The 15,336-nt window shown below is 30.2% G+C and overlaps 1 protein-coding gene across 1 annotated transcript; it reads right to left on the minus strand.

Moving 5' to 3' along the window:
* Positions 1 to 778: 778 nt before the first annotated feature.
* Positions 779 to 1,650, minus strand: LOC110112538 (LOB domain-containing protein 1). Its single transcript, XM_020844792.2, has 2 exons — positions 1,376 to 1,650; positions 779 to 1,295 (listed from the first exon to the last, which is right to left on the minus strand). Exons 1-2 carry the CDS (start codon positions 1,604 to 1,606, stop codon positions 951 to 953), a joined length of 576 nt encoding a protein of 191 aa, XP_020700451.1. The 5' UTR covers positions 1,607 to 1,650; the 3' UTR covers positions 779 to 950.
* Positions 1,651 to 15,336: the final 13,686 nt, after the last annotated feature.

Consider the following 15,336-nt stretch of genomic DNA (forward strand, 5'->3'; position numbering starts at 1 on the left):
GCTATAGAAATTATCTTCTAGTTGTCTCATGGGTCCCACACTTTGTCTCAATTTCTGAGTCCTCTATGAATCACTATCTCTTTACAACTTGCATTAATACTCCTTTTTCCATTTCATTGTCAAAAATCAAAACTATGAAGTAAGGCTTCCTCTCTTGACTTATATAACTAATTTTTTTCACATTAATCAAACCTGTTCTTTTGGATCCTTCTATGTTAGTCAAGCACAACTATTCTTATGTGGCTTCAAGCTTAGCTCCCAAGTCAGAGATTTGCTTGCTATCTTAGGCAAGCCTTTATTTACTTAAGAATTTTTTTTTTTCTAAATTTATATGTTTAGTGATTTTATTGTTCTTTTCTGAAGCTTCTATATTTATTTATTTATAATTTGTCTTATATATTATTTTAAAAAATAATAAAACTAAAACATGATAGAGAAGGTCAAATTAAAATTTTTAATGTCAAAAAATTGTGCTTCAACTTTGAAATTTGATGAGGATTAAGATTCTTTAGCTCATAAGAGATGGGAGATTTTCAATGCTTAGTATGAAAAGACCAGCATGACATAGGCAATTAACATAATCATTATAATTATAATCATCATTATAGTTATAATCATCATCTTTGACCATCTAAAAGTCATCTTGGTCATTAATTAAGGATTAATTACAGTCATTAACTCATGGTTATGTTGGGGCCAAAAATAATTCATTCTCCAATAAAATTACTTGGAACGATTACATGAAAAGAAGAAAGAAAGGTTGCCAGTGAGGCAGAAAAGCAGATAAACTGAACTGCTAATTGTGATTAATTAGCTCGAGAGAAACATTTGAATCCCATCAGACAAATTAAGTTCAGTCAATCTTACGAATCAAATTATTAAAAAGCTTATTTTTGATCCAGCTCTTCATCTTCATCATCCCTCTCATCATAAAAAAAATAAAATGAATATCAGGCCCACAAGGAATCCTCCCAAACGGAGCCATAAGCCAGGGCGCCATTGTTGTCGCTGTCGCCATCATATAAGAAGTTTGGTGAATCCAATGGTGATTGAATATTGATCGGAGGTGACTGCATTGAAGAGGACGCCATGAGAAGGGCGAGGAAGTTGGCGTGCTGAGTTTGGACATGAAGAAGGTCAGCTCTGGTTCGAGCGAGCTGAGCCTGGAGCTCGGTCACTTGCTTCTGAAGCTTGCAGATTGCTCCGGCGCAGCCGTAAATGGGGTCTCTTATCCTTGCATTGGCCTCGTACACCATGCTGCTCACTGCATCAGCTCGGTGGCTTTCAGGCAATTCCTGCATAATCATAGAAGTCATAAGAAAAAGAAGAAGAAGAGGAAGAAGAAGAAGAAGAAGGAGGATTCAAGAAGTCTTACTTGGAGGAATTTGATGATGTTGCTGGCACCAAAGACGCGATGGGCAACGGTGAATTTGAGGGGATCAGTGGGGGGGAAGTAAGGGGCAAGAAGGCATTTGTCGACGCAGCGGCGCCGGAGAATCTTGCAGGCGGCGCAAGGGCTGAGGATGATCGGTGGAGAAAGAGAGAGGAGAGGAGGGGATGAAGAGGAGGTGGAGGAGGTGGTGGTGATGGTGTCAGCTAAGTTCATGGTGTGCAGAAGTGCAGAAGAGGAATGAGTTGGGAGAGGAGATGAGGGAGATAACAAGGCTTGTTTGGGGGCATTACAAGAAGCTTTGTAGAATGATTTATAGAGCGTAGGGGGAGGGAGAGAGTTGGTGAGGTCAAGATTAGGATCAGATGATATCAGATCTTTGATTCTGTTTTTTTTTCTGTTATATATTTATTTTTTTTGGAGTAGAAACACTATGGCATATTTGTTTCTATTTATGAAAGGAAACGTGCAGGTTTGGGCAGTTTTTTTTTTAACTTTTGGAAATAAATTGTTGTGTATTTAGAAAATTTTGAAATATCTCACAATTTCAGAATGTTAAAAAACATTTTAATTTTTTTGGGTGCTCTTTTACTATATCATAACATTCTAATATTGTATAAACTTTTGGAGGGGTTTTGAAAATAGGTTGGGTTTAGGTCTGATTTTAAATTGATCTGATCTGAATTTAGTTAATACAACAACAACAACAACAACATCAAGCCTTTGTCCTACTACGTACGTGGATCGGCTACATGAATCCTTTTTCTCCATTGTGTCCTATTAAAACTCAAATTCTCGTTTAAATCTGATAAAGATAGATCATTTCTAATATTTTTTAACCAAGTCTTTTTTAGGTCTACCTTTACCTTTCTTAACATAAATCAAATCTAATACATCCACTTTCCTAACTGGGTCATCAAAAGGCCGCCGTTTTATGTGACCGATCCATCTAAGGTGATTCTCTCTAATCTTATCTTCCACTGGCACTACTCCAACCTTTTCACATATATGCTCATTTTGTATCCTATCTCTAAGGGTAAAGCCACTCATCCACCTGAGCATCCTCATCTTTGCAACACTTAACTTACTATTATGCTTCTCTTTTATTGGCCAACATTTGGCACCATAAAGCATTGCAGGTCTCACCATCATCTTATAGAATTTTCCATTAACTTTGAGGTGGGGATTTTCTATAACACAACAAGCTCGATGCATTCCTCCACTTCAACCATCTAATTTGAATTCTGTTGATAATATCCTCATCTTTTTTACCATCACTCTGAATAATAGATCCAAGATATCTAAAGCGTGTACTTTTATTAATAACATGATCGTCTAAAGTCAAAATCCCCTCACTAGGTTTATTACTACTAAAATTACACTTCATATATTCAGTTTTAGATCTACTCAAACGAAAACCTTTAAACTCTAAGGTTGACATCATTAATTCAAGTTTACCTTCAACTCTTTCTCTAGTCTTATCAATAAGAAGAATATCATCAGCAAAAAGCATACACCAAGGTACATCATCTTGCAAATGTCTAGTGAGAACATCCATGACTAAAGAAAAAAGATATGGGCTAAGGCTGATCCTTGATGTTATCCAATCGAAATAGGAAAATACTTAATCAATTCACCTTGTGTTTGAACACAAGTACTAGCTTATGCATACATGCATATCTTTAATGATTTGAATATATACATTATTAACTCATTTCTTTTCAAGAATTCTCCATAGCACTTCTTTTGGAACTTTATCAAATGCTATTTCTAAATCAATAAATATCATATGTAGATCATCCTTATTCTTTCTATATTTTTCCATCAAACTTCTTAATTATAAATATATGGCTTCCATAGTATACCTACCTGGCATGAATCCAAATTGATTTTGAGAAACATTAGTATCATGCCGCAATCTACGCTCCATAACTCTCTCCCATAATTTTAACGTGTGACACATTAATTTAATTCCTCTATAATTTGCACAATCATGTGCATCACCATTTTTCTTAAAAATAAGAATTAACTCACTCATTCTCCACTGATGTGACATCTTTTTAGTCTTCAAAATAATATTAAAAAATTTAGCAAGTTAAGAAATTTCTTCATCTCGATCTTAAGCATTTCCACACCTCTATTGGAATATCATCAGGTTCAACAGCTTTTTCACATTATTTTCTTTAAAGCATATCTAACTTCGGTTTTACTAATACGCTGATAAAATAGAAATATTTATTTTCATGTAGGGTGCAAAGGCCACTAAGTCAATAGTATGTTTACATTCTTTATTAAAAAGTTTAACAAAATATTTCATCCACATTTGTTGAATATCAGCTTCTAAGAAAAGTACCTTTATGGAATATCTTGATCTGAATTCAATTAATCTCAAGCAAATTTGTTTAATAAAATGGTCAAAAAGATGGAATTGAATCTGACATGCTGACAACCTGAACAACCCGAATCAAACCCATTAACTAGTTTTGATTTAATTTTTAGTTTATAAATTGTCAGCTATAGAGTTTAGTTATATTGATAAAAAAATAAGATCATATACCTACAACTATAAGTAAAATAATTTAAGGAAAACAAATATTAAAAGGGTCATTTTCGAATCAAAATCAAATTCATATATTAACTCAAACATAACCCGTTTAATAAACATGTTAGAATTTCAGTCCAAAAACTGACCAGTTTATTAAACAGGTTAATCCGAACTAGATTTTTCAGGTTAGGTCCAAATCAGGTCATGTATGATATCCCTGTAACATCTGGGAGGAAAAAAAAATATTTTAATTGAAAAAGTAAATAAATATTAAAAAAAGAATAATTTTTTAATAAAATAAAAAAGACTGTGATAGGCAAACACTCATTTGTACCGATATAAGAAATATTTATTTAAGATGCAACAATTTATATTCTCTCCATATCCCATACGGCCTCTTGTTTTGCACCTCATTATTTAATTATTTGCTTCTGTTACATAAAAATAATTATTTATATTAAAAGTTAAAATAAATATTTAATAGTATTATATAACTTTTCTTGAGGTATGATATGAGTAACAAATCTATTCTCGTACAAAATAAATAAAAAATTTATTTTTTATGTAAAATTTAAAAGATTAGCCTTTACTTATAATCATAAATACTTAGATTGATAATATGTTAAAATATTAATATTTCAGACTAATGGAATAAACGAGTCGAGTCGAGCTCGAGTCATTCGTAGCTTGAGTTTGAACTTGATTAATAAATAGAGTTCGAGCTTAATTCTACGAGTTAGTGTCAGGTCACAAACTGACTCGTTTATAATACAACAATAACATCAAGCCTTATTTTTTTTTTCTCCATTGTGTCATGTTAAGAGTTAAATTCTAATTTAAATCTAATAAAGAAATATCTTTTTAATATATTCTAACCAAGTCTTTTTAGGTCTACCTCTATCTTTCGTAATATGGGCCAAATCTAATATAGCTACTCTCATAACATGGTCATTGGACGGACGACGTTTTACATGACCAAACCATCTAAGGCATCTCGTTTATAATAAAAGAAAGAAAAATGACTATGATTCAGTTAACTATTATAATAATAATAATAAAAGAATGAGAAATTAGAAGATAAATAATAAATAATCATTGATATAAGAAATTGAGATATAAATTTAATTATTTTCAACAGATTCATACTTAATAATCTCATGAATTCTAATATATTTTAAATGTATTCAACATTAATATATATACAGGAGTTACCGAGTTGAGTCAAGGTTGGCTCAAGTTTGACTAGTTCGCTCATTGAGTTGGGCTCAACAAATTTTATAAAGCCGAGCTCGAGCTGACTCATGAGTAGACTTGACTCACTTACATATTTTAGGCTCAAATTTGAGGTATAATCATAAAAATTTCCATAAATTTAAAATATGGTACTATCACCAAACTCCTTACAATTTAAATATTTTTTCATTATTATATAATTAATATTATCCTAATTATTTAGTTATGAAGACAGCTTGGGTTACTAAATAACTATTAATTAATTAATTATCAGTATTATCCTAATTATTTGGGTTGGTATTTAAAAAGAAAAAAACCATTAGGTTTGACTTCTTGTATTTTATATGTGAAGTGAGTGGCCATTTATAAATGCAAATTTTCTCCACACTGTTTGTCTTTTTCTGTGGCTGGCATAGTAATTAACTAAATAATTAGGCAGCTTACAAATATTTAATTAATTATTTATGATAGCCAAAATTTTCTTTTTCATAGGTTAGGAATAGTTATATTGAAATATGGCTGTTTGCTTTGAAAAAAAATGGTGGTTATTTGACTCAAAGCTATCACTTAATGATGATTTGTAATTGTCATAAATTAAGGATTAAAGATTGATGGGATCATAGAAGTGTTGAAGTTTTATAAAGCAAGCTAATATTTGTTAGGATAAGTTAGGGCAACCCATTGTAATTTTAATTTTATGAGAGGATTAGTCGCCAGTTGTATGAGTGACCGACATTGTCATCCCGGCATCCTGATTGGACAAGGTGCACCGGTTAATTCTTCTGTGTGGACTGTCCAGTGTCCTCACAGAATAACTTCTCGTTAGAAAAAATTATTCTGTGTGAATACCAGACGGCATCCGGAGACCAATCAGAACGTGTCACATCACATTTTGCTCGGTACTGGATGACGTGACTTGTTCTGGTTGGTCTTTGGACCGTATGGTGTCCACATAGAATAATTTCTCACCAGTTAGAGGGCTGACTAGCAATTTCCCTCCTCCTCAAGCCACTTTTTTACATTTATTAAGCCATATTCGCCCTTCCTAACCCGCTTTTATTTGTCTCTAAACTCTACCTCATTGAATCTTCTCCAGTCTCCACTTGTTCTTCGTTTGTTCCTCCATTTGTTTCTTCAATTTATGTTTCACTGAACTTATGAGGTTAATTTTTCAAGCCTTCGTGTTCTAGCTGTGGAGCTTAATTTCTTGAAGGTATTGTTCGTCGATCTTTTTTCAGAGCACTTTAAAATATTATAAGAGAATTTGCTATACGACCATTAGTCATTATCGAATGCCCATCATCATTAGCTCGTCATTTCCTAACATTTGTTGTTAACTTCAAAATCTCCATAATCCCTCTACCATCACAAGATATTTTCCCTATGGCTCAATTATTTTTATATCGTGTTTATGTCTTCTCTAATTTTGAAAAAGGAAGACTTTTTTCAAATATTATTGGAAACTAAGGGTCTGTTTGGAACAACTACATTTCGTTGTCAAATTGTTGTGGCAAAAGTAGCTTTTTTTAAATCTACTGTAAAAATAGCTTCATAGCTCATAAATTTTTTGAAAGCAATGACGAAAAAATAACAAATAATAAAGTGATCGGATTTTGAAAAGCAAAGCAGTTAAAAGTTGTCCCGAACAGACCCTAACGAATCATCTCTCTCTCTAAAATCAACATAAACAATAAAATTATGAGAGTTATTAGAAATAAATTAAATAATAATAATCTTTATTGGTTTAAAGGAGTTAATTAAAATTTTAAAATATCTAAAACTCTCAGAAATTACACCACCAAAATCCAAATAAAAATAAAAATGAAACGAATAATTTAATGAGAATAAAATATTCTAAAGTTTTTTCATAGTCATCTTCTCAAAAGATCTAATTCTTCTAATTGATAATAGAGAGGTAGACCGTCAATCAAAATCGCTATCGGACCGGCCGGTTCGGACTCCATGAGGTTTGCAGGTGTCAAACTTCGGAGGGTTGACGTTCTCGCTCGTTGGACACGAGAAAGCGACTTCCTTATTATTCCAATATATCTGTAAATATAACAATATATGTATTAGAAAAAAGGAAAACATTATAAAAGGGCATTCAAAGCCATTCGATTTGCATTAAAATTTGTGCTGATTTATGATAGTTGATTACAATCATAATGATCAAAAGCACGATGCTCAAAGCAAATCTAATTCCTTTTAACTATCATGGTTGACTCTAATTAGAGGTGTAAACGACTCAAGCCGAGCTCAAGTCATCCCTAGCTTGAGCATTAGCTTGTACTTGAGCTTAATTCTATTAGTTTCGAGCAGATTTATTTATAACGAAAGAATGAGAAATTAGATGATAAAAAATAAAGAATCATCTGAAATAAAAAAATTTTGATATAAAATTTAAATATTTATAATAGCTTTTTGATGAAACTTCTAAATTCTAATATAGTCTAATTGTATTTTATTATCCTGTGGCAGATAAGATTAGAAAAGTCATCTTAGATGATCTGGTCACATAAAACATCAGCCTTCTGATGATCTGGCTTGGATAGTAGATGTATTAGATTCGACCTATATTAAGAAATGTAGAGATAGACATAAAAAACTTGGTTAGAAAATATTAGAAATAACATTTTTTATTATATTTAAATGAGAATTTGACTCTTAGTATATATAACACAATAAAAAAATGATTCATATTGCTGACCTCACGTAGTAGGATAAAAGCATAATTTTATAGTAATATTTTTTAAACAAACTGGCTCAAGAGCTAAAGATTTATGTCAAGGCCAACTCAAGTTTGATTCATTTGCTCATCAAATTCGGCTCATGAGCTATTCATCGAACCGAGCTAGACTTACTTACGCCCTTAACCCATCCATTACTATTGAAAATATTCTCTCATAAAATCTATAACAATTCAACAACAACATAAAAAAAAAAAATCATTAATTAATTAATCAAACAAACATAACTAAAATATTTGAGTATACTTATGCACATATTATCTTAATAACTAATTTATTTTAAATAAATTTCTTTATGTCTCTATCTAATCCCCAACATTTCTTCATGCACATGACAAAGAATTATTTATTAGGTATAAATAACATGAATATCTTTGATGGCAGACTAAAGCCCTCTCCCTTTCCTATTGCAAACTAGTTTTTTTGTAGGAGAAAAAGGGAATCAAAAATCTGTAAGCCACTTCCACAGCAATGTAACTTGCTGGACTTCCAGAATTTCTGATTTTTTTTTTTATTATTTTCTTCCTTACCTTCATGTTATTATAGGTCATCGTGGGTCATTTCCGTGTGGGCCAACACGCTTAACATGATAAGAGAATCTTAGTATACCACTTGCCAATCTATGTCCAAGTCATTGATATAATGATATTTCTTGACTTTCTCTTCTCAAACGTTTATGCTATGAATAATAGTTTAAAAAAAAAATGTATTTCATATTCATATTGTTAGTATTGTTATGTGATTGGATTTCGGCTTCAAATTGATTTTACATCATTTGAGATTTCATTTGGGACAATTTTCTTATCATTATGCTTTTCAGACTATAATCACAGTTTTTGTTTGGCCATTATTTTTTCACTGATTTGAATAATTTTTGTACTAGAAAGCTGCTTTCTACAACGGCTTAAAAAAACAAAAAGAGATTTATATACAGTAGCTTTATAATAACCTTTATAAAAAGCTACAATATTTCCAAATATATCTTCAATTTTGCTTGATTAATTCAATTTGATCTCGATCTAGTTAAGGTGAATTTGGATATATTTAGCTCAATACATACTTTGTAATTGATAGGAGCTAGATTTAGGGTCTGTTTGTGACGACTTTCTTACTGTTTTTAAAATAGTTTTTTAGTATAAAAATTTTTAGTTTATGAAACTGTTATACTAAATAGCTGTTTTAAAAAGCAATAAAAAAGTTGTCCCAAATGGAGCCCTAATTTTGTTGATTTTTAATAAAAAAACATTTATGTTAGGACTTCCTCAGGGCATCCTCCTATTATATTTTCACAATGAGATCATTGATATCATTCTTCACATATTATTTTTCGGTATAGCTAAACTATCAAATGATATGATTAAATTGTTTGACAAATATGATTAAACGATTAGACAATCCAGCTAAATTATTAGACATTTATAATATTTTTTCTATGATGATCGTATCTATGAATATCTAATAATTTGAATCTATGTGTCTAATAATTTAATTCTATAAAAATAAGTACACATGTCAAAAAAAAAAACCTAATACCTTTTAAATGCATTTTAATCAAATTTAATCATGATTATAAACCATTTAATTTTTAATTAATATATATTTAATCTTTGAGTCAAATATGCAATAGTAATGTTTGTTTATCGCATTATGTCCAATTAAACTTCAAAAATTTCAGCAGCATCAGACAAAATTAGGGCACTTTTTTGAAAAACTTTAATCTCACAATCAACAAATATTAATGATTAAGTCAATTTCTGATTAGGATTTGCATGTCATTTGATGTGAAATTTACATAATAATATTATAAAATGATAAGAAAGCTTTTTTATTTACTCTTTGTGAAGTCAGATGGTTAGTAAGGAATTATTAATTGCAAGAGATTCTTTTCCTATTTATGAAATCCTACAATTAGTTTGGTTGGCAATCTCACAAAGGTAATGTCCTCTTAATTATGGTAAAAAGGAGATCTATGGAGTATTTTGGAGACATGGTATGTGGTAATATATTGAGAGTAAGTATTGATAGGTAATAGATTGCTCAAAAGTTCAATAATTGAATTGAATGATTATTGTGAAGAATATTATCTCTGGCGTATCTTGTTGTCATTTCAAAATATTTGACTTATTACAATGACAATACTAACCATAAGGGTTAAATTTGTTTTGTAGCAGTTATGATTATGCACGTGTAAGTGATAAAAATAAGTAAAGTTTGAACACAGAAAAATAAAAGAGGAGTTTGCATTAAAATCATAAGCGGACCGGTAGCATTTGCTACGAAGCTCGTAAGGGAATGCATTATTGGTCCTATAGTGTGTGTAAAGAGGAGTTTGTAATGAAGGCATTGTGGGGCCAGTGTCCTATGAAGTTAAAAAAAGACTTTGCGTGTTGCAAGACTTATGTGCATGCAAAAGATAAGAGGAATTTATAGGGACAACATCATAAGACTGACAATGTGTTTGATCGAACTTTTGGGGGAAGATTGCAAGTCTAGTGGCATGTAAGAAAAGTTTGTAGGGGAGGCATCATAGAATTGATGACGGGAAAGCATCATAGCACTAAATCACATATGAAGGACAAGAGGAGTTTACAATAAATGCATTCTAGAATGATAAGAACAAGATTATTTGAACCGCATTTGATTTACATTCAAATCATATTTGAGAATCATGTTCGAATACATCCTCGAATCACATTCAAATTCATCATACATGTCTACTATGAATCTATTCATTTGTAACATACTTCTATAAACAGTTTGTTAATATAAAAGTGAGTAAATTCGTATGAAACTAACTATTTTAACCTTCTGAATTCTTTTGTTATCAATAATCATACATCTAAAATTACTACCACCGTTATCATGTGCATATCATACATTGCTAAAACTATTTCATTAAAAACAAAAAAATCAGTCAAACTTGTAAATAATTACCAACATGTGTATGAACATGTGATGTTGATTCATCATTAACTTCCATTTTCATGAAAATCCATAAAAGCTACTAAACCAACTCAATTTGCATACTACATTTTCGTTGTAATCCATTAGCATCCACCAACTACACAGTTGTCCATAGTCCTATCATATTATTCATGTGGTTTCATAACCATTCTAGAACCCCACACCCACGTTCACTACTTAGACTTAAATAGGACTTAGAAAAAAATTTGGATTTGGAGTTTTCCATACAAATTTGAGGAAAAATAAACAAATATTTACATAATAATTATTTCTTTACTTAAAACTAAAATTCAAATTTATTCTGAATTTAAGATAAATTTAAATTGTCTTATTTATATTTTAATTATTTATTTTGTAATTCTAATATGAATTTGGGATAATTACAATCATAACACCCAAATCTTCATTATTTATAAAATTAAACATCCATTTTTCAAATTCTTATCCAAATATTAAAATTTGCAATAAAATCCCATTTGATATTTCATGATCTCCATAATTTCACATATATATTATGTATTAGAAGAAGCGTCTTTTCTAAGGTTTCATTTGAGATGCTTTCTTACTACTTCTTAAAGCATTTTTTAATATAAAAATTAAAATTTTATGCTAAAAAGCTACTTTAAGAAGCAATAAGAAAATTATACTAAACGAAACATAAGTTATTTTAATAAGACTTTTTGAGAGAGAAATGCAGTCATATATTTTGTCTATTTTTTTGTTCACATTTCTTACATTTCCCATGCAAATTTAATTCAGGAGCTTATACGCCAAGTTTTTATGGCAAGACTTTTGGGAGACTCCTTGTGAAGACTACTAAATAATATTGGAATTATTCCTATACAACGAAATCAGCCAATTAAAACGTTTTCCCACAAGTGAGAGAGAGAGAAAGAGAGAGAGAGAGAGAGAGAGATATTTATCCTTTGTACTCTTAGATTTATTTTTTATATTATAGTTGTTACACCTTAGATATCTCTAGGATAGAGTACTACTTTAATTATAGGGTGAATTATTGTAGTGGCTATTGTGTGGGTTTTTTTTTTTATTGTGACGGTCTGCTTTTCAGTTAGCTATTCTTTCCCTTATTTGTATTACATTGGGGTTAAAATGTGGTGCCCTAAATTTGGATTTTGGAAGTATGATGTTCCCCATTTGTTTAGTCACCAGGTTGATTTTGGATCACTTTTACACATGACTGTGAGCCCCTCTCCTACTTGAATTCTTCTTATATGGATTTTGCAGTCTAATTTTTTTATTTATCAGTACAAAACTTCTAGGTTGTAATCTTTGTTTGGATAATTTTGCATTTATAGGGGGTTCTATTAAGGTTTGAATAATTTTGGTAGCTTTTTGCATTTGGATGCACTATTCCTCTATTATTATTGTCATTAAAAATTAGTCTTTTCCATAACTCCTTTATGTTTTATCTTTATTCCCAATTTTTCTAACTTTGTCATTATGAACTAAGTACACTTATTTTCCTTTCATTTATAAAAATCAATAGAACTATAGGCACATTTTGTCTGAGTGTGAAATTTTCGGATTACATTCCACTTAATTCTCGTGTTTTTTGTTGGCCATCTTACCTCAAAATGCAACATATAATTATATCTACATTTTCTTTTCATAGAACTACATGTGATTTGATTCCTGGTGGTCAAGTGTATAACTAAAGTCACTGATATTCAAATGAAAATAAGAGAATGACACACCAAGGATCTCAAATACAAGACACAAATTTTCATTCTTTGTTGAGATTTGCCTGGGTCCATAGTTGCATAGAGATCAAATATTTTACTAAGCATCAAAAGAGATATATGGAAAGAAGTTAAAAGTCATATAAAAAAAAATACTACTTTGTCAATATTAACAATTGGGAGAGAACATAATTACCTATTGTGAAGATGAGGATTCGACAAAGACAACAATACATTGATGCTACCTCTTCTTCTTGTTGCTCTTCTCTGCTTGAAGAACTTATTCTACTCTTCCCAACTCTTTACTTCTTATTACTTTCATTTGATTGTGGGTTGCTTGCAACAATTGGTTACTTTTTCTTTTAATAGTTATCGAATTAGATGGTTGGTGGGAAGGATTAAGTATGAATGAAGCTTGAGTTATATATGTGACAATTACCTTAAAATCAAGTACAAATTAAATTATATAGCCACCATCTTAAAAAAATAAGAATTGAGTTGTATAATCACCATCAAATACGAATAGATATTGAGTTGATAATCATAAATCTTATAAAATTAAGACTAAAGTTTACCAAAGATAATTGATGTAACTAGGACTCCACATTTAATAATCTCCCACTTGGAGTGAGTTTTTGATGTTGTTGCTTTAGTAGTTATGTCTAAACATGTATTTATGTAACACAACCATATCATCTATGGAGATTAACTAAAGCTTGGTAAAGCCTTAACTGTTTAGTTGGTACCATTTTTTTAGCATATTAGTGAGAATTTATACTTTTAAACTTTGAAAAGTTATAGGGCATTAAATTCAAACAAGTTATATATGGTGTTGTGCTCGAGTTTTAAGATCAACTTAATTCTTTCATAAAACCTTTTAGCTAAATTATTTTTTGCTAGCTTTAGTGATTGCTATGCATTTAGCTTTTATAATTGATGGTGTGAATATCTTCGAATGATGTGAACCCAACTAATAAAGGTGTCACCCAATGTGTAGATGGATGTGGTGGTCCTTCTTTTTGTACTTATGCTTCCCTTTAAATCTGGAAATGTAACCCAATATTTTTGGTCTTTTCATAGGTCTTCCTCTAAACCTTTTGATACTATAAATTAATGTAGGTGATGAATATGGAATCTTAGGATATTGGTGGATGAGTGGAGGAAGTGAGGATGAGGAGTGATGGAGGTAGAGAGGTTGGCAAAGGCAAGAAGAACCAAAGCCTCCTATTTTGAGTTTATGGGATTTGGTGTAACATCCCAAGATCTAAATTTGGAAGAATTATGAATTTTTTTCTCTTAATTCATTTTCTAGAGTCACTAAATATATATTATTTTAAATAAATCTAACAAAATCAACTATAAATCATATACACTAAGATATTTATATAATAATTTCTTCAAAATACAATGCACAATAGTTAGGAGATTTCAATAATATCAATATATTCTTTTTAAAGCTTCTGATTACCAAAGAATAGAACAAAACATAAAAAATAATAGAAAACACAAAAACACAGATTATCCTCACTACCGAGGTTCATGATCCCTTCCCAAACTTGAAATTAATAAAAACTTTATAGTGAGTTTACAAGGCCTATCAAATAAGCAAAACTTACCACTGCCTTCAATGTAAGACAAAAAATTCAATATGTTTACTCTTGTTCTAATCAATATCAATCATCAATTTATATACATAATAGAAAATTTCAAAAAATTTAGAATAAAATTAATATGGTCAATGAAGTCAAAAGAGCTTTATCAAACTATTAGAAAATTAATAAAAAAAGGACTATCAATCTATAGACTATATCAATATGCTACACTATTTAATATTAGTATCAATATATGTTATATCAATATAATTTTAGTTCTATTTATCAATCAATTTATTACATCATCAAGTAAATGAAATCATAAATACAATTATGAAGAGCAAGACAAGACATTCAACTTTCATTTGATATTTCATCTTTCTATCTCTTATCTGTCATATTTATCCATCTGTTAATCTCATATTATCTTTCATTTATTTTTATTAATAATTTATTTTAAAAGATGACTTTCATTAATTATTTAAGAGTAGTCACACTCTACCTATCATCATATTTTGGTCAATCAATTATAAGCTATAACTAAAATTATACCACAATTTCCCCTAAATATCAATTATAAGAATACAATTTTCCCTAAGAATATATGGGACTTACCGTTCATAGATAAAGATCTCATTAATGAACTTAATGTTCACAGAGTTCAACTCTCTCATAATTGAGTTGAACTTATTGATACAATCGATGATCAATGCCTCTTTTAATATATTGAGATCGAAAATTTTGTGCATTATATATACAATATTGTACATGAAGAGCTTTTCATACATGTGGGGAAGGCCTATATGATGTATGTTCTTGTCTTCTCATTGAAGATGTTGAAGATGTCATGCAGACTAAGGAATATTTGAATGATCGTTAAAACTTGTTTGACCATTAAATCCCACCCTTGTTGATTAGCATTTGATGGACTCAAATTTGTGGTTGATGGAGTTTTCCTTGGTACAAATAGTACCCTATATACATTTTCAAAAACTTGAATTTTGGCTATCCAACCTGTCCCTTTTTATATTCATATCCTACATGCTCGAATCTAAAAGTTTATTAGACCAAAATTCTAATACCATCTATTAGTATATTATCAAAACTTCAAGCAAAATTAATTTAAAATAAGAGAACCAACACACCAAATATCTCGAATATAAGA

Source organism: Dendrobium catenatum, unplaced genomic scaffold (assembly GCF_001605985.2).
Source record: "Dendrobium catenatum unplaced genomic scaffold, ASM160598v2 fragScaff_scaffold_133, whole genome shotgun sequence".
NCBI lineage: Eukaryota > Viridiplantae > Streptophyta > Magnoliopsida > Asparagales > Orchidaceae > Dendrobium > Dendrobium catenatum.

Excerpts from the sequence above, each read along its gene's own strand:
- LOC110112538 (XM_020844792.2), bottom strand. The coding sequence starts at position 1,606 with ATGAACTTAGCTGACACCATCACCACCACCTCCTCCACCTCCTCTTCA. Across the intron at positions 1,296-1,375 it reads ACATCATCAAATTCCTCCAA|GAATTGCCTGAAAGCCACCG; the intron begins GTAAGACTTCTT and ends ATGATTATGCAG.